This window comes from Xiphophorus couchianus, chromosome 13 (genome assembly GCF_001444195.1).
Source record: "Xiphophorus couchianus chromosome 13, X_couchianus-1.0, whole genome shotgun sequence".
NCBI classification, from domain to species: Eukaryota; Metazoa; Chordata; class Actinopteri; order Cyprinodontiformes; family Poeciliidae; genus Xiphophorus; species Xiphophorus couchianus.
In genome coordinates, this window is record NC_040240.1 from 6,038,308 (window position 1) to 6,065,275 (window position 26,968).

The 26,968-nt window shown below is 42.8% G+C and overlaps 1 protein-coding gene across 5 annotated transcripts in view; it reads left to right on the forward strand.

Moving 5' to 3' along the window:
- fhod3a (formin homology 2 domain containing 3a) overlaps nt 1-26,968 on the forward strand; it is a 79,396-nt gene that overhangs the window by 50,908 nt on the left and 1,520 nt on the right. The window contains exons 12-29 of one of the 5 annotated variants that reach the window (XM_028036015.1): nt 930-1,037; nt 1,922-2,338; nt 3,703-3,759; nt 3,892-4,026; nt 5,008-5,058; nt 8,524-8,741; nt 12,810-13,127; nt 13,240-13,934; nt 14,724-14,864; nt 18,089-18,247; nt 18,324-18,506; nt 20,268-20,387; nt 21,720-21,881; nt 22,049-22,239; nt 23,053-23,257; nt 23,412-23,435; nt 23,634-23,841; nt 24,870-25,034. In XM_028036015.1, the coding sequence (XP_027891816.1) occupies nt 930-1,037; nt 1,922-2,338; nt 3,703-3,759; nt 3,892-4,026; nt 5,008-5,058; nt 8,524-8,741; nt 12,810-13,127; nt 13,240-13,934; nt 14,724-14,864; nt 18,089-18,247; nt 18,324-18,506; nt 20,268-20,387; nt 21,720-21,881; nt 22,049-22,239; nt 23,053-23,257; nt 23,412-23,435; nt 23,634-23,841; nt 24,870-25,034 (3,557 nt within the window). Of the gene's footprint in view, nt 1-929; nt 1,038-1,921; nt 2,339-3,702; nt 3,760-3,891; nt 4,027-5,007; nt 5,059-8,523; nt 8,742-12,806; nt 13,128-13,239; nt 13,935-14,723; nt 14,865-18,088; nt 18,248-18,323; nt 18,507-20,267; nt 20,388-21,719; nt 21,882-22,048; nt 22,240-23,052; nt 23,258-23,411; nt 23,436-23,633; nt 23,842-24,869; nt 25,035-26,968 lie in introns of all 5 variants that reach the window. The other 4 variants (XM_028036014.1, XM_028036016.1, XM_028036017.1 and 1 more) reach the window with 4 other exon arrangements.

Consider the following 26,968-nt stretch of genomic DNA (forward strand, 5'->3'; position numbering starts at 1 on the left):
TAGGAAATCTGTTTTTAACAAATTCCAGTCTGTTATCTCTCGTCTTAATGTCCTGCTTCATCCTCGCTCAGCCGTGGTCATGTGACCAGAGCAGATTAAGGTCCAAGCCCCAGATATTTTGAAAATGTAAACTCTGCACATGAGGATTAACACTAATCTAGAAAAAAAGAAGGGAAATCCCAATGCTTTTTTGTTTCCTAACGTGTTTGCTTTCATGTTCTTGACTTTGTCCTATGTCTCATTATTATGCATTCATCGCAAATGTGCTCAAAACTAATACCAAATACTAAACTAAGTATAATATCCTCATGAATCACGTTAAGGTTTCTGGATTTGACATGACAAAAGATGGGGGTGGGGGGATCAATAAATAAATAAATTGACACATGAATATTTTTAAGCAGAAGTCATCTCATTCGTCACACACGGGGGCGGTCTAAAGTTGTGGACTCGACTGCAACTCGTCTGGTTTCGGTACAAAACAACATTTCAGCGCCCCGATGCTGATCTCCAATCAGTTTTCCATCTCTCCTTCCAGCATTCCTTTCCTTTCCTTCGTCCCTGCCCTCATAACTTGTCTTCATGCGCACCTTGACCTACTGGAGCCACCGAGCGTCCATTCAGAAACACTCATCCGCCAGTGTCCCCCCGGCGTCATTTTAGAGTTCCTCCTTGTGTTTTCAGTTAGCGCTTTTAACCGTCTTGATCTAATATTTGCCACACCGCTGCTTGTCGTCTCCCAAACTAAATGCCCGCAAGGCTCTTAGGTCATCTCTAGTCATTATGTCGGCCTCATCTAACCTTCCTTGTTTATGCGAAGGTGTCCATTTGCATGCTGGTCTCATGTACCCCTTCATCTCTTCCTCAATCTTTCCCCCGAATCTTCCCGTCGTGTGTGCGTTTCCCTCCTCCACCGCCCACGTCCATAGAGAGGAAGAATGTGACGTAGAGGAGAAAGAGGAGGAAGAAGAAGAAGAGACTCCTGTGACTGAATCTGATTCGGATGAGAAGGAGGGGGCTAATCAGACCACCTCCAGGTATTTTAGGTCTTCGTGGTGACATGGAAGTCAAATGTAGCGCTGCTTTCATGTGTCTTGGTGTTTTGTGTAGGGAAGCAGTAGTAAACGTGAGCGTGTGTTTCGTCTTAGATACGCAGTTAGTTTGAGCTTGTAACCCAACAAGGTGTCAACGCATTCGTAAGAAGTCTTAAAATGTCTTAAATTCATAAAAGAAAAGTAAGTTGGCGTGAAATATTTTAATCAGAGGAATTACATTTTGTCTTGATAGAACTATTTAATCTTGTTATAAGCAGCTTTTTTTTTGTCAGGCTAGAGTTTAAGTGGTGTGCAGACATCTTCATTGCGTTCTGTGACTCAAGGCGGTTGAGGCTACCGCTAACTAGCTGGGAATGTATTCTTGCTAGCTAGCCTTTTCTGCATCTATTTTATAATTAAGTGCAAATTTGTCACCAACTGGCCAGACGACGTTCCACTGGCTCACTTCTTTTGCTAACCCATGAGAGGCCAGGTGCATTGGTGCTTTTAACTGTCTTGATCCAATATGACGGTTGAAAACTCATGACAAGTTTTTAGCTTGTCATGAGCTAAAATGTGTTTAGTTTGGCATAAAGCCCTCTGTAAAGCCAAATACAGAGAGCCATATGTAGTGTGGGAAACACACAGAGCCGCAAAACAAACCCCAGAAATTTCGTCGTTTTTTGCTGGGCACACAACACGATTCCTCGACCATCCTCTGCGTTTACAGTTTTTTCAGTCTTAAATTCATTCAAAGTGGCATTAAAAGGTCTTAAATTTGACTTGTTGAAACCTGCAGATGCCCCGCCGAAGTGTGTTGTGGTTTTGTTAACAGCCTCTCTCCAGGTATGTTTTCTGAAACCTTCAATCTAATCCTCTGTTCCCAGGGCTTCGTGCCCTACGTCCACCGTCCACAGGACCACCCTCCAGTCCATCACCATCTCCTCCAGAAAGGGAGCCACAAAGGACAATGAGCAGAAGAATCAGGCAGAAATACACCTGGCGTCTACGTCGTCCCCCTGTACCCCGACTCCCCCTTCTCCAGAGTGTGGCAGTAGTCTCAGCCCCCAGTCCCAGCCCTCCCTGCTGGCCACCCTGCTGGCCAGGAAGCGCTCTACAGTCACTGTCCCCGCCACCAAGGAAGTCAGCCCGCCGCTGCGCGGCAGCTCCCATCTGTCCCCTGACCGTGTCCCCTATCTGCCCCACTCGCCCTTCCACCTCTTCTCGTACGACCTGGACGATGAGCCGGCGCCGTCGGCTCAGGCTAAACGCAGCGAGGAGTCGCCCAAAACAACACCTCCCAGGTCAGACGAAGAGCAGAACTTCTTCTTCTTCTCATGGCTGCCAGGAGATGTTTCTTCTCTTTTCTTTTTTTTTTCATGCATCCACTTTCTGTTTCTTGCTTTTATGTTTTATGGCACCGACTTTGGATTTCTTTCGGCACCACTTTTCTTGCTCACCGACATGTTTCCTTCTCACTTCCTTCCCGTCACACGCTTTGCGCCTCGAGTCCATCACTGCTGTTGCCTTCCTCTCTCCTCTCTTCACGTAGCTGTTCTCAGTCTTCATTAGCTCTCCTGCTGGGTCGGTAATCTGCACTTGTTGGGAGCTTTCACAGTTCCAAGCTGTCCCCCTGTTTTTCAGCACACAGTAGTGCATCCACTGATCCCTTCTTATCCTCTCCGTCTTTAAATCTCACTCCCATTCCCCTTAGTTTCTTACCTTTTAGCAATGCTCTTCTTTCTGTTTCCATGCTTTGCTTTAGTACTTTCCTTTGTTTGGGGTTTTCACACAACCACTATCATGTAGCCTGTGAGTAATATGGGTCACTCAGTTGACTCTGTTAGTGAGTACATTCATTGTGTTCAACTCTGTTTCTGAAACAATGTGCCTGAATTTGTTTCCATTCTTTTTTTGCTATAAAAAATTATTTTATTCACATCCACTCGCAAATGTATTCACACCCGTTGACATTTTTTCCTCACATTTCGGACGTTTTCTACCATGTTTTTCCTACAGTTAGCTACTGTTAGTTTCCTCAAACCCAGTAATGAAAAGCACACCATGATGCTGCCACCGCCACATGTTACCCTGGTAACGTGTGAAGGGGTTGTGCTCAGGGTTTCCACCATGCAGAGTTCTGTAAGTCAGGCAGAAACGTAGGTTTTCGTCTCATCTGATCAGGACAGCAACGGAAAGGTTTTCACAAAACAGCTGTATTTTTACAAGACACTACTTTAAAAAAATGATTGATTGGTGTTGCTTTTTTTAAAATTATTTTTTAGAGTTCTCAGAGTAATGAGTCACCGTAATGACAAAAAAATAAAATAAAATCACACCAAAATGCCCTCTGTGAGGTGATAAAATGAAGAAAAGTTCAAGAGCTATGAGCACGGTTTTCTTTAGGCGTTATGTCATCACTTTCATTTGGGCAGCAACGTTTTACATCTAAAGTTAGCAACTGTTTCAGAATCGCACAAACGCTTCAGTAGTGGATAATTAGGGTCACCTTAGTGCTGCACCAGCCGTATTACGTAAGAGGGGGGTCTGCTCGGGGTTCATGCCTCGAGTCTTACGCACTGAGTGTCAGGTGACCGGGCGACTAATGACTTCCATCAGTGTTAACTTTTTCTTTTTCTTTTTTGACTGTTTTTTTTGTTTCCTTTAGGAATGGAGTCGCGTCGTACACCTCCCTCAGCACCCCGAGTACACCCACAATGTCGAGGTGAGGGGGCGACTTCGACGTTTACTCCCAACGCTTCCTGACAGACAAAAAAAAAAAAGCACACCAATGTGGAGGGAACACGTTTGTAATAAACATATAGAAGTCCTCACGACAGTGCCTGTTTGTTGTTAGGGTGGCGTTAGGGGGGCTGCTGTCGTCGTCCTACCGACAGCACCAGGAGTCTCTGGCGGCTGAGCGAGAGCGCCGCCGTGTGGAGAGGGAGGAGAGGCTGCAGAGGATAGAGCGAGAGGAGAGGAACAAGCACAGGTGAGGCAACGTTTGCTTTGTTTTAAAGCGGAGTCTCGGAAAGTTTCCCGGCAGCAAAAAGAAAACAGTGAGAAAGTGGAAGCAGCAGAAACCAAAGACGTAGCGTTTTTATTCAAAGACATGAGGAACGTTACACTTCATCAGCGTGACTCAGTCTTTATGACAAGGTAAAGTAAACGTGTTCACTTTACCTTAAAAGCCCGGGGGCCAAATCCGGCTCGCCATAATCATTTCTGTGGCCCTTTATGTGACTCTAAAGAGCCACATAAATATAACTTTCAATATAAAAGTTGTGTTTTTGAATATTTTAGTGATCAAATCAAAGCTGTTTTTCATTTGTGTATTTCCAAAATACATGAAAAAAATGAGCTAATTTCAAGAAGTACTCATCAAAAGCAAAGACAGATATTCGTTAATATTTTAATAGTTAGTGAGTCGTGTTTATCAATATATTCTGTCACAGCTGGCCCTTTAAGGACCTCTGTGATCATAATATGGCCCAACCTGAAAACGAGTTTGACACCGCTGCCTTCAGTGTTTAAAGCAGGATAAGACATTTTTATTTTTGTGTTGAATTCAGAGCAGTTTATTTATACAGCCAGAGGCTGCTATGAATGTCTCATAACCTAATAACTTTATGTTTGTCTGTTTGCTCACGCTTAAAACAGAAAAACTCAATTTTCTTTCACATTTATTTAACCATGTTGGTCTCATTGATGTCAGAGATTTATTTTTGCAATTGTTGTAATAACAAAAGTTAATGCTACAGTAAAGTTATCCGTTGCATACGTGTATAATTGTTCAGATTTACTAAATGTAGGTTTGGTTTTCAAGGTGTGGGTTAAAAGAAAAGAAATCTAACAAACTGGTTCTACCACGACACAGACTGGAATTTACTTCTTTTCATGGTTTTTCTTTACCACACTGGGCATGATGTTTATCTGTATCAATTCTCCGTTTGTGTGTTTGTGTGTGTTCCAGCCGCGACTATGTGGATAAAATGGAAGAGGCCCGGCTCGCGCGGGAGGAGCGGTAAGTTCCCGCTTGTTCTTAGGTTGAATCGATGCCCTCAGCTGCCAAAGCCTCACAGTGCGATGTGTGTGAGTGTGAATGGCGTGAGCTCGCCTGTTTTCTCCATCCTCCTCCCCGTTTGGGAGTTGATTGTTTTAGCTGCGCGTCTCGAGACAACCCGATTCGGAGGACTTCGCGCTGAATCATCGCACCAATCCTCTCCTTACACGCAGGAAGAATTTTCACGACGCCTGTAAATCTGTGTTTGTGTGCAGATGAGAATCACAGGAAAGCGAGGGGCTCTGAGGGTCATGCCAGTCGTTTTCAGTGTGGCCCTTTTATATTTGCAAGCCAGCTGTTTAAAAGCTACACCCAGAGTTTCTGTGTCGCTCCCCGTTTTAACCGAGAACCCCGCTCCTGAGAAGATGACTCGCGTCGGCGCGAGGGAGCCGCGGTGTGTTGTATTTACGACGCATTTGGGTGTCGTGCTTATCGGGCTAGCACACATTTTTGTGTCCTCCCCACCTAATGTCCCTGCGGTATCCATTTACTTGACAAACAGCACAGAAACATCTGGTCCAAAAGGAAGAGTTAGAGCTTTAACTCCAGATAACAAAACAGATCGTTTGACAGCCTGCTCTCTCTGTGGGCTGCACTTTGCAACAAGCCATATTTTACGCTGCTGAATGAGTTTTAAGACATTAAATATTTAAACCTGTTAAAAGTTTAAACAGTTACACTAAGCCTACTAATGTTACAAGTGTTAATATCACCCAGCTTAAAGCTCTTCAGACAAACAGGATACTTAAATGTTCTTAATCTTAATCTTGGAAATCTTTATTTATTTATTTAGAACATGTAAAATGTCAGAGAAGAAATTTGCACAGCAATTAAATAAAAACAAAACTTAGTCAGATGAGTAGGCAAAACCACAGGGAAATAAATGAAGGGAACAAAGAACCAACAAATAATAAAGAAAATAAAAGAAAAGAATAATAATAGCAAAGAAATAAAACAGAAAGGAAAGAAGTGAAGAATTTAGCCAAGTGGTGAAAATGAAAGAAATCTGTGAAAGTTGGGAAGCTAACACGGAAGGAAGCAAGGGGAGAGAAAATAAGACTGAAGGAGAAAAAAGACAAAAGGAAGTGTGGAAGAAGGAAGGATGGAAATAAGAAAAGAAGGGGGATGAGGAAAGAAGAAAGGACGCAATGAATGACGAGGAAAACGAAAAGGAAGGCAGCAAGGGATACTGAAGTAAAGAAAAGAGAAAAATAAGAAAAAAAGATTAAAACAAGAAGAAAGGATCAAAAGAGGTATGGGTGTGTACAACATGCGAACATTAAAACTGAAAATAATTTCCTGAAATCTTTGTGTTCTGGTTTTTGCGCTCAACCTGTCCTGTAAAACTCTTAAATCCAATTTAATTCTATTCCATGCAGCCCAGAAGCTTTATATTAATTACATATTATAGATATTCTAATAAGATGCAATAGTGAATGCTTTAAAACATAGATTAAACATTTACAAAGTTTGCATTTAATGCAGTGAATGTGTATAAAAATAAACTGCGTATCCAGGTTTTAGATAAACTACTGAAAACTAACTTATTAGACCACTGGTTAGCTGCCACACTACACTTTTGCCTTTTTGTGGGATTAGTGAATATGCAAATGCTCTTCAACTCTCCCCTCTGCAGCTTGTTGCTCATTCCCAGGATCATCCAGAACACAGAGAGCGCCCTGCGCCCAACATGTGACCCAGCTGGGGTCACATGGGGCCACCCGCCCCCAACATGTGACCCCAGCTGGGGTCACATGTTGGGGGCGGGTGGGTTTAGTCACAGTGGAGTGATGACTTCTCAGCCCGTCACTTGGTGTTTGGTTTTCTGCAACACACACACACACACACACACAGTTGTGCGGCTCTGACACAAATGAGCGCCAGCGAAAACACACGCTGAGCTAAAAGCTCACCATTTATAAATGCAGAGTTAGTCTGAAAAGCACCGAGAAGTGAAAGAGAACCAGACAGAGAGGAACAAAGTACTGGCAAAGAGTCTGAAACTCATCTGAATTTAAACTAGTGGGGAAAAGCTGCATTATAGTTAACTACATTACATCTCTTGCGAATGTTTGCATTGTTTCAGCTGCCTAAACTAAGTTTTAAAGGGAAGAAAGAGAGATGGTCACGCTAACCGTTCGTCTTCCACCAATTCTACCATCTAACATTTTCTCCACTAGGTTCTGGCCGACCGTCCAGTCTCAAAGCATGCTAGCTGCTTTCTCAACTGAACAACTCTGCCAGATTAGCATAGATTATGTATTTCACATACATTTATGTGAAAAGAAAGGTTCGCAGATTATTAACTAGCTTTTTTCATCTCTTAAGTGAGACTCTGCTTGTAGCTGTCTTACCAATCGGTCTGAAAAAAGTTTGCCGTGCTCTTCGCTTTCAGCTGTTAGATGTTTGAAGGTTTATGTGGGGAAAAAAAAAGATTAAACCAAGGGTTTATGTGGAAAATCTAAAAGAAAAATGTATGCTGGACTGTAGCTTTAAGTAAATTATAGATAAGTTGTCTCATTTGTGATGGTGATTTTGCTTGCTTCTGTGGTCGTTTTGGTGCATCTTTAGTAAACATGGGCAGATTATACAACAGTGTATGCTTTAATTGGTCAAGAACAGTTCTGCAGAAACGTACAATGCTCTGTTTTCAAAGAGGGATTAACTCACAATCAGCTCTCAAAGCGGGAGAGGTGTGTTTTGCAAACTCCCATTCATTCATGCGCTTGCAGGGGTGTTTGCGTGTGTATACACATACAGTACGTTGAAGCCAACTATACACACTTGGCTCACACTAAACTTCGGTTCACGCCTAATCACATGCAGATAGGGGACCCAACACACACCAGAGCGTTCGTGTCTGGTTTCTTCAGACATCTGAAGTGTCCTGATGCTAATGAAGCCCTAACAGAAGCTGCACACATTCACAGTGCGGTGGGAAAGAGGAGGGGTTAGAGAAAGAAGAAAGACACTGAAAGAGAGAGACAGAGAGAGAGCGAGAGAGGGTTGACTCGGTGCCCTAAATTTCCATGAGGGCCAGCAGGTTGAGCGGGAAAATTTAGTGGTCGGAGAAAGGGTGGAAGTGAAGAAGGAGAAGGGCAAACACATGGAAAAGAACGTAAGGAAGGGATCTGCAACAGGTCTGGCCTTTCTTTTTTTTTTTTCTCTACTCTTTCCCTTTCTTCCAAACCTTTACGGCTGGCAGAAGTGATGCTGAAAGATTAGCAGATGAACCTGAACATGGGGAGGCAGAGGAGTTACTTGTAACGTCGTGTTCAAGTGGCATTGACAGCAGTAGAGGAGACGTGAGATCCATTGACTCTCCGTTGCATCGTTTATAATCGATATACCGTCGTTGGTTGAGGTTTTTCAACAAGTGGTTTCGCTTTAGCCAACATCAGCGACTCATCTTTGGCTCTCTTTCAGGTATAAAAACGTAGAACGTCTGGCGGCGGAGGAGTACGAGAGGGACCGCGTCCGGGTGTCGAGGACTCGGCCTGACCTCAGCCTGCCCTTTGAACCCTCGGAGGCCTGGCCCTCGTCATCGCGCAGCAGCACGCCATCATCCTTTGCCTCCCAGGAGGAAGGAGAAGCTGATCTTGAGCCCGAGACACCGGGCACGGCCTGCACCCCCTCTGAGGCTGGTAGGAGGAGTCGTGTTTTAACAGAATCACCTGGTGACACAGGCTTTGCTAAAATGTCCAATCTTGGGCTCAATAGGACGTAGGCTAGCTACAAGCACAAAGGTTGACTGTTTTTTGTTTTTTTTTATTAAATCTATGTACTTACCATTCTTTCAACAAGTCACCACTCGTTGTTGCTGTAAAGAAACCAAACATTTCTTGGACAACTACTGTATAAAAAAAAAGACAAATTTGGTGGTTTTGAAAATATTTCTGCTCAAGAAAAAAATGCATAGTGACATTACAGAAGCAAATGTCACTGTGCTTCTGTGACAGTGACACAGAATTAACCTAAATTTATTAGGTTAATTTAGTCGTAAATTAACCTAATAAATGTATTAGGTTAATTTACTACTAAAGCTGGCATGTCTATTAAACCTGCTAGCCTTACAAACAAGCTAGTCTCAGCTAGGTATACTTGCTTTTCATGAAAAAAAAAAGGATTCTGAAATTATGGCTTTTATGTTGCTGATAAAACAGTTCAGTTGTATTATGCCGATTTGAATCAATCCTTTCTTGTGGGGGATAAATGGTTGAAAGACTTAAATGACACATTTTTGTAGTGTTGTTGCGCAACACCCCCCCCCTCCTTTCTGTCTCTACTCTCTCACTCTCGTACTTCCTCTTCTGAGAGGGGAGATGTGCTACCAGCTCTCCGTCTAACGGGTCCGTTGAGTTTCCTAAATCTGCTGGGATTTACCCTGTCCAGAACTGAAGTAAACTCTGTTTAAGCTGGTTTCGAGAAACGATTCGCCTGGTTATCTGACAGCCTACATCCAGGTGTCCCACCCTTCTTCCCCCTGTGAATTAGCCAGACTGAGCAGCCTACAGCCAACTAGTTTCACAGAGCACACCTGTTAACGGTCGCTCGTTCTCTATTTTGCAACTTGCATTTGTTATTGAACCAGGTAGGTTTTAGTAACTCGGGCGAGTCCCAAGGATGAGGTTTTACATATGGGCTACCAGCAACCTAAAAACATTTTCCACTTTTTCCTCTCCAGAATCAAACATCACAGCTATTTTACAACCATCAAAGAACTTTAAGGTGACTCATTAACTGAATGTCCACAACATCTTTAGATTTTCTTTATGCTAAATATTTTATTAGTAAGGCATTTTTGCAAGGGTCAGTACAGCTTAATTCAGTAGCAGAAATAATCAAATAAGTAAAATCAATCATCTAGTCTATCTTTCCCTACTGCTGATACTGAGAACTAAAAAAGGAACCTTAGAGCGAGACGGACGGAGTTTGGCGCCTCGAACCCCAGACCTGGCACGACGACGAAGAAGGTGCGGCAGCAGGAGGAGGAAGTTGATCGACGAAGGCAGGGATCTCTGTAGGTCCGATGAACTTCTTCTCCGCATGGATGGTGAGGTCACACAGGACTTGGTGCTGGCAGGAAAAAAGGCACCAGTTCTTCTTCCTTGTCTTTGTCTTCATCTTTGTCTTTGGGGTCAGAACCCAGCCGATGAGAGAAGTGCGATTCGAAGCCACAGATTGTGGGCCAGACGGGTTGGTCTCCATGAGCAGGACAGTCTCCGGCTCCGTGGCCCCGGCTCTTCTTCAGCTGCAGAGTTCTTTGTCCATCTCGATCTTGGCTCGAAGCTGCCCGGAGGATCCAACGAACGGTTCCTCTTTTGCACCCACCTTATATAGGGTTTATCTGTCTGCTTAGACAGATGATCTCATATCCGTCACTGTCTTAAGAGACATCATGTCATGATGTCTGTGCCAATGTCTCAGGGCTGCTCAACCTCCTGTTTCCATATAAGGTGCTGATCATCTCTGCTCTCCTGTTAGTTCCCCTTTTTCCCTTCCTGTCACCTTTCACCTACCATCTACCTCCAACATATCAGTGATGTTTAATTGCAGTTTTACAACCTTTTACACCATTTCAAGTTCAATGTCAAAATCACATTTATATCACATTTATTTTCTTTAGCTTCTCTGATTTAGCATTCATTTATAATTTTATAACCATAACTTATATCACATTTATTTTCTTCAGCTTCTCTGATCTATCATTCATTTGTGATTTTATAACCATAACTTATTAGTTACTCTTATTATGATCTTAATGTCAGTTATTACAGATGTTTTTCTGAAAAGAAACCAAGAATAATACATGATTCTGATTATTTACTACTAAAGTTACAGTTACTTGTTTTTCTTGTAAGTGTTCCCACAAATATAAGTGTAAGTATTATTACAAGTAAACCAATATTCATATAAGTATTTTACTTTGAATCTTATCCAATTACTAATAATGTTTAGATTTCATTCTTTAAAACTTTACCTTTAAACTAAGGAATAGTCTCAGCTATTTTTATAAATCTGCAGGCTGGAAACTTCCTCTTTTTCCAGGAAACCTGCTTTTCCTGTTTAATGACTCTCTCTGACTGACTATGATTTCTTATGATTAGATAGAAAAAAGTAGAATTAAAGCAAAGTTTGCATGAGACAAAAACAACACACACAACCAGATTTATTTTATTGACACTTAAGTCTACTGTTGGGCCTTGATGTCACTTGAGTGATTCATTTTAAAGATAACTTTATTTATTATTACTGTTAAACTAAAATCTCCAGCATGGGGAAGTGGGATGAGCTCGGATTTTCTTGACAGTAGGCATGACAACCTTCTGTAAAGCTGAGTTTATCTGTGGTGAGCAAGTTCATAAATGCTAGATAAGATTGGGGGGAAAATATCTAGCTAACGTAGATGTGTGACCCATGTGGACTTTTCTCAAGTCTTGTCTCAAAGTGGACCCACTTGGGTTGACTAAATAGCTCCCAGAGGGGTTAACAACGTTGGGCTTCCTCCACAGGCAGAGTCAGTTGTCAGGGTCTCAGATGGGTCATAAAAAAAACGTTAAACATCCATAGCGTGTTACACGTTTTACTCATTGTTGCCTTCCATTCAAGCTAAATAAGCAGTTAGCATGCTAGGGTGAGGTAGCCGTTACACAATCCTATTTGGAGCTAACCCTTTTCGGTCATTTATTATATCTTTGGGCCCCACATGTAAAAAAAAAAAAAGATCGATAGCATCTAACGGCATATTAGACTAAAACTAGCCAACTTTAAGCTAGCTTTGACAGGCTATAGAAGGTAGCACACAATGTATATATTTGTCGTCACAGGGTGACATATTGAGTTGTAGTGTGTGTAGGATATAGGGAGTTAACATGTCATTAAGTGACACCCCAGTAGATCCCCGAACATCATCCTTAATGTTGGCTGATTAGCATCTAAAACTAGCGAATTTTGGCTTGTTTTGACGTGGCGTTGTATTTCTTTGTGTGTGTTAGCAGGTCCTTGAGTCTGAATGAAAACCAGAAGGTCATCTGTTCAACTCCCAAGCATCTGTTTTGCCCCTTAGCAGTAAAACGAAAACTGCTTCACTTTGCCGTTTCAATTAGCATACAACTATGTGCAGTGGAAGAGAAAAAAGAAGGCAGATTGTGGACGCAGTAAGGGAAAGGAGGGGATGCAGGAGGTTCACAGTGACAGGGAGGATATGAGTTCAAGGGTCAAATTGCTTTTTGAAAGAAGCTTTTGACAGAGTGATCCCCAAACATGTCATGCAAGAAAAAAAAAAAAAACAGCCTTGTTTTGGAGCACAAGCGAAGCCATGGGCCTCAGCACTTTAGCGCACAGAGGCAAGCGTCTGCGGCGTGTTTTTCTAGACCCTGCCTGCATCACTGCGCGGACTGTGCTGCCGAATTACGTGTGTGTACCGTGTACACGGGCGAGATTCGATGTAAACAGGAATTTAATTCCTCATTTCCTGCTCATATCGAGCTCCTCCAACAGCCCGGCTTTGTGCACCGCCCGTATTGTTTACATTACGGCACGGCTGCGTGTTTTTATTTCTCTTGCCGGAAAATGGTTCAATTCCATCCAGGCCAATGTTTTGCCAGATATAAATAGCACTTCGCTACAAATAACTCTGGTCTTTCAAACTCTTATTCAAGGTGAACCAAATTCTAGTGTGACTAAAAAGCTGCGCTCTCTTGTGACAGAAGAAGCCGACGACTCCAGTGCCAGCGTAGAAGTGGAAGAGAAACAGGCAGGAGCCGAAGCAGAGGAAGTGGAAGAGCAGAAGGAAGTGGAGGACGAAGAGGTGCAGGAGGAAGTGGCGACGGACAAGGAGGAGGACGTGAAGGAGCCTGAGCAGGAAGTGGAGAAGCAGAGAGAGGAGGAGGCGGAGGAGGACAGCGGCATCCTTAGTGACAAGGAGCGACAAAATGAGGAGGTGAACGAGAAGGACAACTGCTCCGCCTCCAGCATCTCCTCCGCCAGCAGCACCTTGGAGAGAGAGGAGAGGGTTAGCACGGAGAATGGTGGGTAGCCTCTAAAGGAAAATCATCAAAATTCTCCTTTTTGTGGCTTTAATTTTCGGGAATTTCAAAATAACTTTGGGATTACCTCTTTACTTTTTTTTTTAACCCCCAGGCTTTAAGGAGGCAGAAGTGAACGAAAATTGCAACAAACTCCTCGATAGCAAACTCTTCATGCTGGACATGCTGTACTCCCAGAGCTCAAAGCCCAGCGCCAAGGAGGAGGAAGAGGAGAACGCGGAGAAGGTGAAGGAGAAGGGGGAGGGGGAGGAAGAGGACAGGGAGACCCATCAGGAGACGAGCCTGGAGAGCAGCAACAAGGAGGACAAGTCGGAGCAACGACGGGGTATCCGTCCGATCGCTGAGCGCTTCGGTGACCTGGTCAAAGACCTTGGCTCGTCCCACCCCCACCTGGACGCCCCGGCCAACGAGCCGCCTCCTCCGCCTCCGCCCCCTCCCAAAAAGGAGTCGGACACCATCTGGGACCAGCTCCTTGCCAGCCCCGGAGAACTGCGCATCAGGGACATCAGCTTCACCGACCTGACGGACGACGATGACAAGGACATTCTGGACGCCGTTCTGATGGGAGGGTGCGGCGACCTCCCGCCTCCGCCGCCTCCTCCGCCGTTCATCCCGCGGCTTCCTCCGCCGCCCCCCATTCTAGGTTGCTGCCCTCCACCGCCTCCCTTGATCGGCGTCTTGAGGCCTCCGCCGCCTCCGTCCTTTAGCGGTCCAGCCATGGCGCCCCCTCCCTCCGAGCTGCCTCTCTTCAACAAGAAGAAGAAGACTATTAGGCTCTTCTGGAGCGAGGTGAGTTGGGAACAGTTCTAACCTGCTGATACCGATTTTAGCCACTTATGATTTTCCCTTTTGGAGTTTGTATTAAAGGCATTCTACAATACATGCTTTTGTTATGTTGGCCTTCCTGCCCTGAACTCATAGGAGCCAAATCGTCGTGAAACGGCATGTGATTGATAATGTGAAACAAAGAGAAAATGATCTTCCAACTTTTGGATGGTTAGCTCTAGAAACGGTGTAGTCGTATTTACGAGTATGCCATAGATACTCTCTAGACATTTACTTTTATTTCTCAAGCTTCCTGCTGTTAGCTAAAGTAAAGTCTTACTCCCTGTTTAAAAGTGGAGGCCTGCGGCAGCACCATGTACGCTGATGCTATTGGTCCTTGATGTTTATGGTTTGAGCTTAGGACCTTTCCTTCATGTCTGTCTCTGTCGATTTCCTGTCTGAATTCTGGAAATAAAGGCCACTATTGCCACAAAAACCTAAAATATAAAGACCGAAGTGAACAGCAAACACGACTCTATATACGTAAAAGAAACAACTCTTCCATCTTTTGTCCTTCGTCTGCCATCATTTCATTACTCCTCACTGATACTCAAACTTCTTTGCTCAATAACAACTTCCACATTTAGGAATTTTGTCAGCACAACCTTTTGGATCCAGACTAGTCGCCATATTGTCAAAGTGATTTTGTCTGTTCAGCCACTTAATCCTCAGGCAATGACTCTTTCTCTATGTTCCAGCTCTGCTTTCTTTTTTAAAACAATCTGAGTCAATCTGTTGACTATTTGTCCTTAGGTGCGTCCAACAGACTGTCAGTACCAGGACCACAAATGGAGTGGAGACTCCTTCTGGTCCAAAGTGGAACCTGTAAAGTTGGATACAGCCAAACTGGAACACCTGTTTGAGACCAAATCGAAGGAAATACCAGTGACAAAGGTAAAGAGACCAAATCTTGAGTTAGGGCAGTGGTTCCCAAAGTGTGGGGCGCGCCCCCTACAGGGGGCTTATTGCCATTGCATGGGGGGTGCGGAAAGCGGTATGGATGAATGAAAGAAAAAAAAAACTATAAAGATGGTTTGTAGTGTGTTTTGTTGCACCCTGAAGTGTGAAATAAACTTCAATGGAGTTTGAAAACAAAATATGTGTATAGGTTTATGTCTGGTTGAACGATGTGTGTGCCCAGTTGATTTCTTTTTCTTTTTGGGGGGGGATTTTATTGTAATCCAAAGGGGAGCCCAGAAAATCTTTGGGAACCACTGAGTTAGGGATATTCAAGATTTTGAGTGTCCCTTCCCTCCCTGTCAAGCTTTGTGCTGTTAGCTAAAGTCTTACTTCCTGTTTAAAAGTAGAGACCAGAGGAAGCACCATGTACGCTGATGCTATTGGTCCTTGATGTTTATGGTTTGAGCTTGGTCAGACCATTCCCATAGTATGTTGTCAACCAAGTCTGCAGAATCCTGTTACTTTCTCCTTAGAGTAATTCAGTGATGGTGAAGCAGAGAAAAATAGAAGAAATGCAGAATAGCTTTTGAAAGCCATCGTTAAAATCCAAACTACATTTTTGAGATGCCACCTCCACTTTATGTTGAAAGAACCACATCACAGCACCAACCCAACTTTAGCTATCACTTTTTAAGAAGAATGATGTTCAATTGTCCATTCATGATATTTTTGTTTTTAAATTTCCCGATTTTTTAAAATGTATTTTGAGTTTATTATTTAGATATTTGTTTTTATCCAGATTCTAGCAAGGGTATTTTCTAAGTTCTCCCTCCGATTTCTCGAATGCTTCACCTTCTAGGGTTAAATGAGGTTGTGAGTTTTTGATCCCGAACAAACAGGGGAGGTTTGATCCCTTTGTAATTTTCATAAAGCCTTTAAATAAGAGCCGCGTGGGGTTCAAAGGTAGAGAGCAGAGGCTGGGACTCTCACTCTTTGAACGCGTGACCCTTCGCTTCAGAACCGGCAATTTCTGCGAAGCCGAAGCCCGATCATCGGTGGCTCTGCATGGTTCAGCTGTGACAGGAGGCGTGACGGCGGTTAGCGGCGGTTAGCGGCGGTTAGCACTTCTACTGGACGACTTTGTTCACTTCACTTCACTTGCACTCCAACACAGTGTGTGTAAAAGGATAACAGGTAAATTATCAAAGAAATGTTACTAATCCCTAAAATAAAAGTATTTTCACTCATTGAGCACGTTGCAGGTCATAAGTTTACATACTGTACACTCATCTTCATAATCATGACTGCCATTTTAATTTGAGGCTTTTAATGCTGCATTTAAACTGTTTTTTTTGTTTGTTTTTTGTTTTTTTTTGAGGAATTAAAAAGATCCAACAAACAACAATTATGTGCAAAATTATTTAGATTTTTGTAGATTTTCTCTAATCTGAACAAGGTTTAAATTATATAGATATATGAAGTATGTGCATCCCCACTAATTTGTGTACATGTTTAAAGCCTACACAAAGTCCTGATATAATTCTGGCTGGGAATGGTAGACTTAATTTAAATTAAATTAGTTCATTTGAATTAAATTAGTTTTCTGCCAAAACAAGAAATGGTTTGTAATATAAACATAAAAAAGCTACTTCTATCATTTTTTGTGTGTTTTTCTTTTATTATACAAGTAACACTAAATATACAAGCATATATTTTCGGTACCTTCTTTTGTTCTGTCTTTTTTTCCCATAAAGTTGGAGTTTTTTTGGTTTAAGAAAATGGTTTTATGGTCTTCTCATAAAAGTTTTAAAATGCTTTTTGTTCCAGAACCTAGAATTGGATAAACCATTTAGCTCTTTAATTAAACAGTAAAACGTAAATAATTGAAGCAGTTGGTGTTCATAAAACTTGAGCCACTTTCTTTTTCCAGGGGTCACTTAGAGTTTACAGCTCCAGACGTTTCTTTGAATTGGCTCTTTAGAATGTCAAATTGCTGACCTCTGGTTTAGCCTGACTTTCACCTCTGATGCAGTGAAGCTGCTCAGGAGGTGCAGGAGCACCTCGAGAAGATTTAAGTCGCTGTGAAGCGGAGAGGAAACTCTTGGGCCACCGTTGCCTCTGTCCACAATGATGTTTCACACACATGCGCCAAGAGCCTGATGACCAAGATTGATGTGGCTTCAAGGTCAAATGAAACGAGCAGCAGCCCGTTTCACATGGACAAGTTAAAAACCTTCTGGAAAATAAAACAGAACAGCTTTTCCACAAAGACAAAATTGCATCGGTTGAGGTCAGGTTTTCACCCCAAAGAACAACATACCAGTGCGAAGGCATAGTGATGGATGAGGGATTGTTTTTCCCTTAAGTGATATTGGTGAAACAGGACTCAATATTGATTTATCTTTCATGGTTGTTCCTAGAAAGCTGGATCTGCTGAGGAAAATTCACCAGTATATATATATATATGAACAAATTTGACCAGTTTCAGTTGGAAGAGTGGTCAAACATCCATCCAGAGTTACACCAGGAACTTGTTAATCACCATGTGATTAACAAGTTAACGTGTAGGTTTTTTTTGTTTTTTTTTTACATGTAATCACATTGAGCTTCTATGTATTTTACGCATTTTCACTTCATGTGGATGAGAGAAAATCCGAAATAAAAGCGGACTTTAGATCCAAGTTCTTGTTTTTATCGTTATCTGAAGTTTGTTGCATCATGATACCACCCTGAAAAAAGAATGCATTAAAGATATACTGTAGTTAAAAGCACTCATGCTCGTGATGAGTGTAAGTAGATTTCCTACCAACATGTTAATTACTGTACCATAAAACACTGTAAAGTAGAGCTGCAAGTGTAAGTGAACTGGTGTCTCTGCCGTAGAGGCTATGAGGTCTTGGCAGCTACTCTGTTACACTTTCATAAGGTAATATTGTATGACTTCATCCTTTTAAGAGCTTCAAATCACCTCCAGCTCTGGTAAAGGTCATATATGGTCATGCAGCGGCGTGAAACGGTGCCTATAAATTGATGGAAACACTCTCGTAAACCTAAACGCGCGTGGTATTTCCTGCTTCCAGTATCCATATAGCCCCCACAGCTGCAGTCGAGTGAAAAGTTGTCGAATCCTTACGGGCCTGTAAAGTGGACCACAGTGAAAGAGGAAACGGGAACAGATGGGGAGCCTGACCCTTTTCTCCATCTTCCCTTTGTCTAAGAAAACGGCGGCGGACGGCAAGCGCCAGGAGATCATCGTCTTGGATTCGAAGAGGAGCAACGCCATCAACATCGGCCTGACGGTCCTGCCTCCGCCGCGCACCATCAAGACGGCCATCTTGAACTTTGACGAGTACGCGCTCAACAAGGAAGGCATAGAGGTGAGAGCCTTGGCTGATTTTCCAAAAAAAAGAAGATGCACGCGTTCCACTAATGTATCGCTGTCCCGTCCCACAGAAACTCCTGACGATGATCCCGACTGAGGAGGAGAAGCAGAAGATCCAGGAAGCCCAGCTGGCCAATCCGGATGTCCCGCTGGGCTCAGCGGAGCAGTTCCTCCTCACGCTGTCCTCCATCAGCGAGCTCTCCGCCAGACTCCAGCTCTGGGCCTTCAAGATGGACTACGAAGCAACGGAGAAGGTCAGTTTGAACTTGAGGTTCTTCAGTTTTGCTCATTTCGGTGACGTTTACTTTGTGGCATCAATGTAAGTGCGCATCGAAATTGATGTGCACTGCAAAAACACACTAACTCTTTCCAAGCAATTTTGGTCTAGTTTCTAGTTTTAGTATCTCAAGTGAATAAGAAAAAACAGACTTACAAGTAACTTTTCAGCAAGATAAAGGAGCTTGTTTTAAATAAATAATTCCTTAATACTGATGGAAAAAGTACTTTCTCTGTTGGCAGAATATTTCACTTATAATATGGGAGAAATGTCAAGAACTTTTTCAACAGTATTAAGGAATTATTGACTTAAAACAAGCTACTATATCTTGCTTAAAAGTTACTTGTAAGTTAGTCTTCTCTTCTGTCCAGTGTACTAAGATATTTACCCTACAAACTAAACCAAAATGACTTGGTAAGACTTTGTATCTTTGCAGTGAAAATGAATATGTGTCTTTGCAAACAAGCAATAATTTGTTTGATCACGTCTATCTTGCACTTTGATCGCTAAATTCTGAGAGACACTCTAATCTCACTTTCCTGCGCAAGTATGGAACCCCAAGAAGGCCAAAAAAGACGTGAAATGTCATGATGCGATTGCAGCTTCCTGGAGGGACTGCAAGTATACCACAAACATAATGTATTTTGTAAGGATTTAATGAGAAAGACCCATTTTTACACTTGTTACACCAAACACAGAGAAGTAGGGTTCAGTTTTTACGCTCCTCTCATCGGGAACAAACTTCCAGGAAACTGAAAAAACAACAACAAGAACAAAAAAACAGCCAAAAAACTCAGCTAAAACCCTACCTCATCATAGCTGTCGTTGATTAGAAGTAAGTGGAGCATTAATCAACATTTTTGATGTGTACTAGCTAGTAATGTAATGTGGATTGCTTGCTTCTTAATGTGTGGCTGTATGATGTTTTTAGGATGTGAAGCACTTTGAGCCACCTTGTTGCTGAAATGTGCCATGCAAATAAACTCAACTTGACTTTACGTGCTTCTGAATTGCAATGAGGAGGACTACCGGGTGTCAGAATTTGTTGCACCAGGCTCAAGTGCCATCCGGTCCAGGTGTGCTTTTTTTGTTCATTGGAAACAAATCGCCAACTCGTCTAGCTGCGGAGGTTTGTGGGAAGGTGCGCAGCATGTGTGCCGGCATGTTTGTGCAGGCAGGAAGAAACAACATCCTGCAGAACATCAAAATAGTTACATCACAACAAGATATGCGCGTTTTATTAGCAGCACCCCTGCCTTCGCCGTCATGCGCGCGGTGATTACTCCGGCAAGGAATGCGTCCGCGAGGAGAAGTTCAAAGCCGGAGAGCCATGAGAAAGAGACACGCGTAAAGTTTACAGGTTTTCGCCGCCTTTCATCTCGATGCGCCCGAGACGCAACCGCGGCTTCTCACGGAGCGGCGCTCACGGCTCGACCCTTCTGGTACGTGGGGGGGGGGACTGTTCGCCGCTGAAATGCTCAGCATGCCATGCAGGGAAAACAAACGCGCGCACTGGAGAGGCTGTTGCTCGCTGCTTAGAAAACCTCCGGGTTCAAGCAACCTGGAGTATATTTTATGGCAAAGGACCAACCTTTAAACAACCTCTCATGAACCTTAAGCGAGAGCAGATGATTTGTAGCGGGAGGCGAGGTGCACCTGTCTTGCCGCAGACTCGTAAAGCACATGTTTTCCGAGAGTTCGGTTTGGGTCCGCTAATGATGTACTGCTCTCCTGACAGGAAGTGGCCGAGCCACTGCAGGACCTGAAGGAGGGGATGGAGCAGCTGGTGAAGAACAAAACCCTCAGATGCATCCTCTCTACGCTGCTGTCCATTGGAAATTTCCTCAACGGCGTCAGCGTGAGTCATCCGTCGACAAAATATGTTTTTAAAGAACATGACACGACAAAAGATTATGATAGTAAACTTTCTGTCAGTTTATAAGGAGGAGGAAGTTGATAGAAATGTTTCCTTATTTAAATAGGTTGGAGATCTATCAAACCGGCACCCTGGTAGATAGAATTTGTAATTTCTGGTCTGTTTCCACCGAATGTCATCATTTCTCTAGGACTATTGTTCTCACAGCAGGCAAATGTGACCCAAATCTGATGTTTTGTTTTTGTTGTTGTTGTTTTTTGCCACATTGACCCTATATCTAACTTTTTCACAACAGTCTGAATGACTCCATTTGAATATTTTCACCCCAGAAAAATCCGATTTGTGCCACTTTCATATGTGGTACTAAATTGGATTTTCAATGCATTTGCAGTCCTAACGGTCATGTTATCCAAATTTCATGTCGTTGACGTCACACATGCACCAGAAGAAGCCAGCAGACTTTAGCGATGGCTGTAAATGATACTTCTGAAAGTTCTGAAGTTATGAAGGAAGTTTGCATCACAATCGCACCACTCACCACACATCCAAACAGACAGTTGCAGTCAGGGTGCCACACAGGCCATTTTGTGCTTCCTTTTTTATCAGCTACCCTCGTGACGTCACGATCTTGTGACCTTCTGCCACTCAGTGACTTTAAAATCAACCCTAAGTCAGCAGCATCCCTTGTTTCTTCTGTGCGCTCCTGTGTGACGTCTATGCTCTTCTTTGTGCGTTCAGGTTGCTTTGGGGTAATAAACTGTTCACACAGAAGTCTGACTGCATTAAACTAGTACTACAAACATCCATGTGAAAAAAAAAAAAATTCGGATTTCAGCAAAAAATCCAAATTAAACGTCAAGACCTGCTGTGTGAGCGTAGCCTAAAAAATAAAAACGTGTGGCCAGACTACTTCAGCATCATTTATTTGGCTCAGACACTGAGAAAAAGAGCAAGTCGCTGATGCAAGTAATTAGCATGGGTAAACATGTAAAAGGAAAGTTTAAGCATAAATCAACGTGATTTGTGCTTGGAGAAACCAAGACCTGTTTTTTACTGACAGAAGATGCAGAGTTAACCCGTTTAATCCCAATTTTTGTCCTGCAAAGTAAGTGCATGCATTTCAATCCTTGGACCTCTCTAACACATGATGTTTATGGATTATTACATTTTATGTTGGTTATGGTCACTGGTCATTAATATATGCTTTAAATTTTACCCATGAGCTTTGAAAAAATAATAATGAAAATGTCATTTCTTCCAGGGTTTTTAGGTTTTTCAGGAAGTTATTTGATATTTTCCCACTAATGTTTTCAGGCCAAAGGCTTTGAGCTGACATACTTGGAAAAGGTCCCAGAAGTAAAAGACACAGTCCACAAGCAGTCGCTGCTGCACCACGCCTGCTCCGTCGTGGTGGAAAACTTCCCAGAGAGCACCGACCTCTACTCCGAGATCGGAGCCATCACACGTTCCGCAAAAGTACGCTTTAGAAAACTGACCGGCAAACTGTTTTACACCACAGGACTTACAGATTCTAGGAATTAAGCAAATAAGTCAAATAAACCAGTTGGTTCCCAAAGTTCAATCGTGTCTTTCCTCGTTGGGCGTATAAATAAAGAATCTGCTCGTCCTCTGGCATCCGTCAGGTGGATTTCGACCAGCTGCAGGAGAACTTGTGTCAGATGGAACGTCGCTGCAAGGCTTCGTGGGACCACCTCAAGGTGATCGCCAAGCACGAGATGAAGCCCCAGCTGAAGCAGAAGATGTCTGACTTCCTCAAAGATTGTGCTGAAAAAATTATCATCCTCAAGATCGTTCACCGCCGGCTAATCAACAGGTAGCCCCGCACGCCAGGTTTATACTGCAGGATTTACAATGATGGCTACCCACGAAGGTCTGGTCTGTTCAATAAAGTAAGCTGGATACAGATGCAGACCACACTTTTCAGATTTTTATCTAAAAAAAAAAAAAAAAAATTCTGAACAGATTTGTACTGTGATCGAATTTGTTTTTCCTCTTTAAAGCAGAGCCGCTACTAAATGATTATTTAGTTATCAATCGATCTCAAATTTTTTTTTGACGATTAATCGGCTAATTGGATAAAAATGGCACATCCTACAAATTTTTCATTTAACCACTTATACCTCTTTTACACCATATTAGAAATACATTGAAATATGCAAACAAACAAATAATTCAATTTATTTACAAATTAGAAAGTAAACATTTTATTTTCTAACGTACCATAGCATTTCTTTATTAAATCTGAACCGGGGGAAGCTAAAACTATGCCACTTAAACTGATGTATTTTTTGTATAGGGTGTAGGGTTCTTTTCAGGTTTTTGAGTCTGAACACTCCAGTTAACAAGTAATTGATTGCAAAAATAATTAACAGTTATTTCAATAATTGATTAATGACGACTAATCACGATTAGTCACTAGTTTAAATAGGACTTTTTCAGTCTAAATACTCCAGTTAAGGATTAATCAATAACCAATTTAGTTGATGATTACTTCAACAATTGATTTATCACGATTAATCGCGATTAATTGCTCCAGCTCTGGTTCAAATAGGACACTCGTTGTATTTTTCTCCTCCTCGTGTTGTAAACTGTTGCCGGGGGTTCCCCGTCACCTTTCCCTGCTCAGGTTCCACTCCTTCCTGTTGTACCTCGGCCATCCAGCCTACAGCGTGAGGGAGATCAGCGTCAACCGCTTCAGCAAAATCCTCAGCGAGTTCGCTCTGGAGTACAGAACCACCAGGGACCGCGTGCTGCAGCAGAAGCAGAAGCGAGCCGACCACCGGGAGCGCAACAAAACCCGGGGCAAGATGATCATGGACATGAACGCACCTGTGAGCGCCTCACACACACACACACACACACGCCAACGCCGACATCCTCAAACACTCCCAGCTGTTTTATTTTTTCCTTTTGCTCCCTTTCGAGTTCTGATTTTCACTTTTCTCCCTGCTTCTCTCTGATTTTAAATCCTCCTTCCTCCTGTAGTCTGATGATGAAGAAGAGCGAGAGGTATAGAGACGTGCGCCAGCCCGTGTGCATGCTTGTGTGACATTGACACCCTAACCTTTTCCTGGATCAGTTTTTAAACTCTTTGCCTAACATCTGAGTGAAATTGAACTGGTTTCTTTCATGATTTAACTTAGGAAAATACAGATTTCACAAGCAGCCGACTTCTGAACTCCGGTTCTGACTTTCTATTCACTGCAGTGCGGTCGCGACGGTTCAAGCTGCAGCAACAACGGTGCCCCTAGTGGTCAGGACAGCGACCAGCCCCAGGGTCTGGGCCACACTGAGGAGGCTGCAGAGCACGAGCACATGAAGGCTGTGCTGAGAACAAGCCTGACAGGGAGCGACAAAGAGGCCGTCGGAGTGCCTGGACTCAGGACGAGGACCAGATCTCGGCCGGGAAGAGGAGGTGAGGGAATGCTGGAGGTCCGATGTAGACACGTTGCAACGCCCAAAATCCCACCCAGAAAAACTGCTCACCGATAACGACTACCACACGTTTTAGCTGTCAAGTTGTCAACATAATGCGCTAAATCATAACTATATGCCATAAATTGAGGAAAAGGGACTCAGTGTTTTGCTAATACTACAACAACTAGAAAACAAAGTCCAAGGGTGTCACTTTAACAGGACAGTAAAGAAAAATGACAATAATAAAAAAAAGTAGCCAGGGAGAGGGAAGTAGGTCAGTTATGCTAGCTTGACTTTGATAACTTTAACATGTAGATGTGCTGCAGAATTCAGTATGTTTGGTTCCTTTAAAAAAAATAAATAAAAAAGTTGACCCACACTCTCTGTATCAGTAGAGCAGGTGTTTAAATTAGCTAATTAATCAACACCGGCGTTCAGCCGATCACTTATTAATAATCTCAAAATAAACATCAAGCCTCTGACAAAATAGCCCTGAAGGTTCTGCTCTCTGTGTGGGAAACGTTTGCGTGTTTTTGGGTCGTTGAATTCCGATGCACTTTGAACGTAATCTCCGCCCCATCTGATAGTGGAGATGTTGTCGGTTGCTATGGCAACGGGTCCAAACGTAGCGTCAAGTCGACGCAGAAAGTGATGCAAAAGAAGAATACGAGTGGCTCTGAGTTATTCTCCCCCGGTTTTTCTGCTTTATTTTCGCTTGCTTTGTGCGAAGGCGGGAATTTTCCGCATGTGAACAATAACATTCAGCATGTCCACAAGATTAGACGGCCCTTCAGTGGCGTGCAGACATTTTGGGGCAATTTGTGTGTCACATGGAACCACAACAGTTTGAGATTTTACACAAGCCATACAATACACTATTTAAAAAAAAAAAAAAGATTTCAGAAGAGCACTCTTTGTTCAGAGGAAAAAAGGCCACATGTTTTAGCGCCACCTAGTGTCTATCTGTGCCCCGTCCCCTGCGCTCTTTTATGCCCACAGTTAAGCTTCTGCCATCTGTGGGTGCAGGTCGCACCGCGCAGGCGTGGACATCAGCCGTGGAGGACACGCAAGCCTGCGGAGACGACGCTGCAGACGAGATCATGGAGCGCATAGTGCGCTCGGCCACCCAGGGTCCGGGAACCAGAACGCAGCCCAGAGAGAGGAGGAGATCCAGAGCCAACCGCAAATCACGTACGACCCAAACTGCACCGATCATTTCCTGTCTGGCTAAAAGCCTTTGAGTGTAAATCAGACTGGAAAAGCAGAGACGCACCAAACAAAAGTTTTGTTGTCAATTTTGTAAAACTGTGACGTCCCGGTACCAATTTTAGTCAATTTTTCTATACAAGCAATAATTAATATATTATTAACAGCTTACTTTATAATACAATGTATTTAAATAAATGTAAAATTTGTATATGTACGTTCAGAAATAAGTTAAAAGTAGAATTTCAAAGAAAAAGTTAAAATTCTAAAGAGGTCTATATTACAATTAAAACTCACCTAAAAGAAATTACAGCAAATGTTTTTTGGGTTTTTAAAAAAAAAACATATTTTCAAGTATTGCTGTACATCATATGATAGAATCGAAAAATACGTAACGGCTGTGTCCAATTTAATGTTTGTGAGAGGGGAAAAAAACCCCAGTGATTGTCATGTGAGGCGCAGGGATCAGACCAAAATGCATACAGGAAAGTGAAAGTCTTGCATTAATGCAGATGAACAGGCAACATGAAGGAGAACCACTGACAGATATGGTAATCAAGGAGATGGGATACATTTCTGTATGTGAGGAATTAGCAGAGAGAAAAAGGAGATCAGTGAATCTTGACACAAGGGGGCAGACATGGCACGGGTAAAATAATTATAGCTCAGAGAAAATGACTAATGGAGATCTAGAAGGAAATAAGCAGAGAGAAAACAAGCTTAAAACCTACAAGAACAGAAATACATAATGGGACAGCACCTAAATAATAATAATTCCTTAGATTTGCCCAAATCTACATAATCTACATAATGAGTACATAATGAGATACAATGTTAACCTTACAACCGAATGTAAGGGATGATCTTCTACAACTTTCCTATTTGCTTGTCATAACCTTTTATGGCTTATCTGACGTCATTTTAAATATATTACTGAGGTAAATACTGTTAGCTTTAATGAAGGGGTCAAAGGCTACAGTTTTGACTTCTCCTCCAGTAGCCAATTGCAGGTGCAATGGCAAAGCAAAAAACAAATAGCTCACTATAGCATTCAGAATTTTTCAGACTTCTGTTGAATGTCTTCCATCCATCCATTTTCTAACACCCTTGTCACTTAGAGGGGTCGGGAGGGTTGCTGGTGCTGATCTCCAGCTAAGGTTCCGGGCAAGAGGCGGGGTTCAACCTGGACAGGTCGCCAGTCTGTCGCAGGGCAGACAGGACACACACCTAGGGAGAATTTAGAGAGACCAATTAACCTAACAGTCATGTTTTTGGACTGTGGAAGGAAGCCGGAGTGCCCGGAGAGAACCCACGCATGCACAGAGAGAACTTGCAAACTCCATGCAGAGAGACCCCAGGCCGGGAATCAAACCCAGGACCTTCTTGCTGCAAGGCAACAGCTCTACCAACTGCACCACTGTGCAGCCCTGAATGTCTTCCAGTGTACATTAATACATATTAAGTTATATTTGGTGGTTGAACTATTAAAATAGGCAGCTGTAAGCACTTTGGAAGAGGTCTCAAGTATTTGCGTATTTTTGCTATTTGAAGGTGGCTGTGGTCCCAAACCCCTGCAAATAGGGATCCACTGCACTACACAAGACCAATAGAAAGTATCTTTTTAAAACAGAAATGTTGTGTTGCTGCCGACACAATCACGAGGAAGGATGTTGACTATTGTTTTACAATGAGATCAAGCCAGAAAAGGTTGAGTGAGTGAGTCCTCTTGGTTCAGTTACTTCATCTTGTTACTGAACCAAGAATAACAAGTAACAATTGTGAACGTTGTAACAGCATCCACAATTTGCAACATCAGTTGTTAGCTAGCTAAATGCTAGCTAACAACTAGCTAGATGTTAGCTAGAGGCTAGCTAGCATCTTGCTGTTAGCTAGCATCTAACAGCTAACAGGTGTTGGCC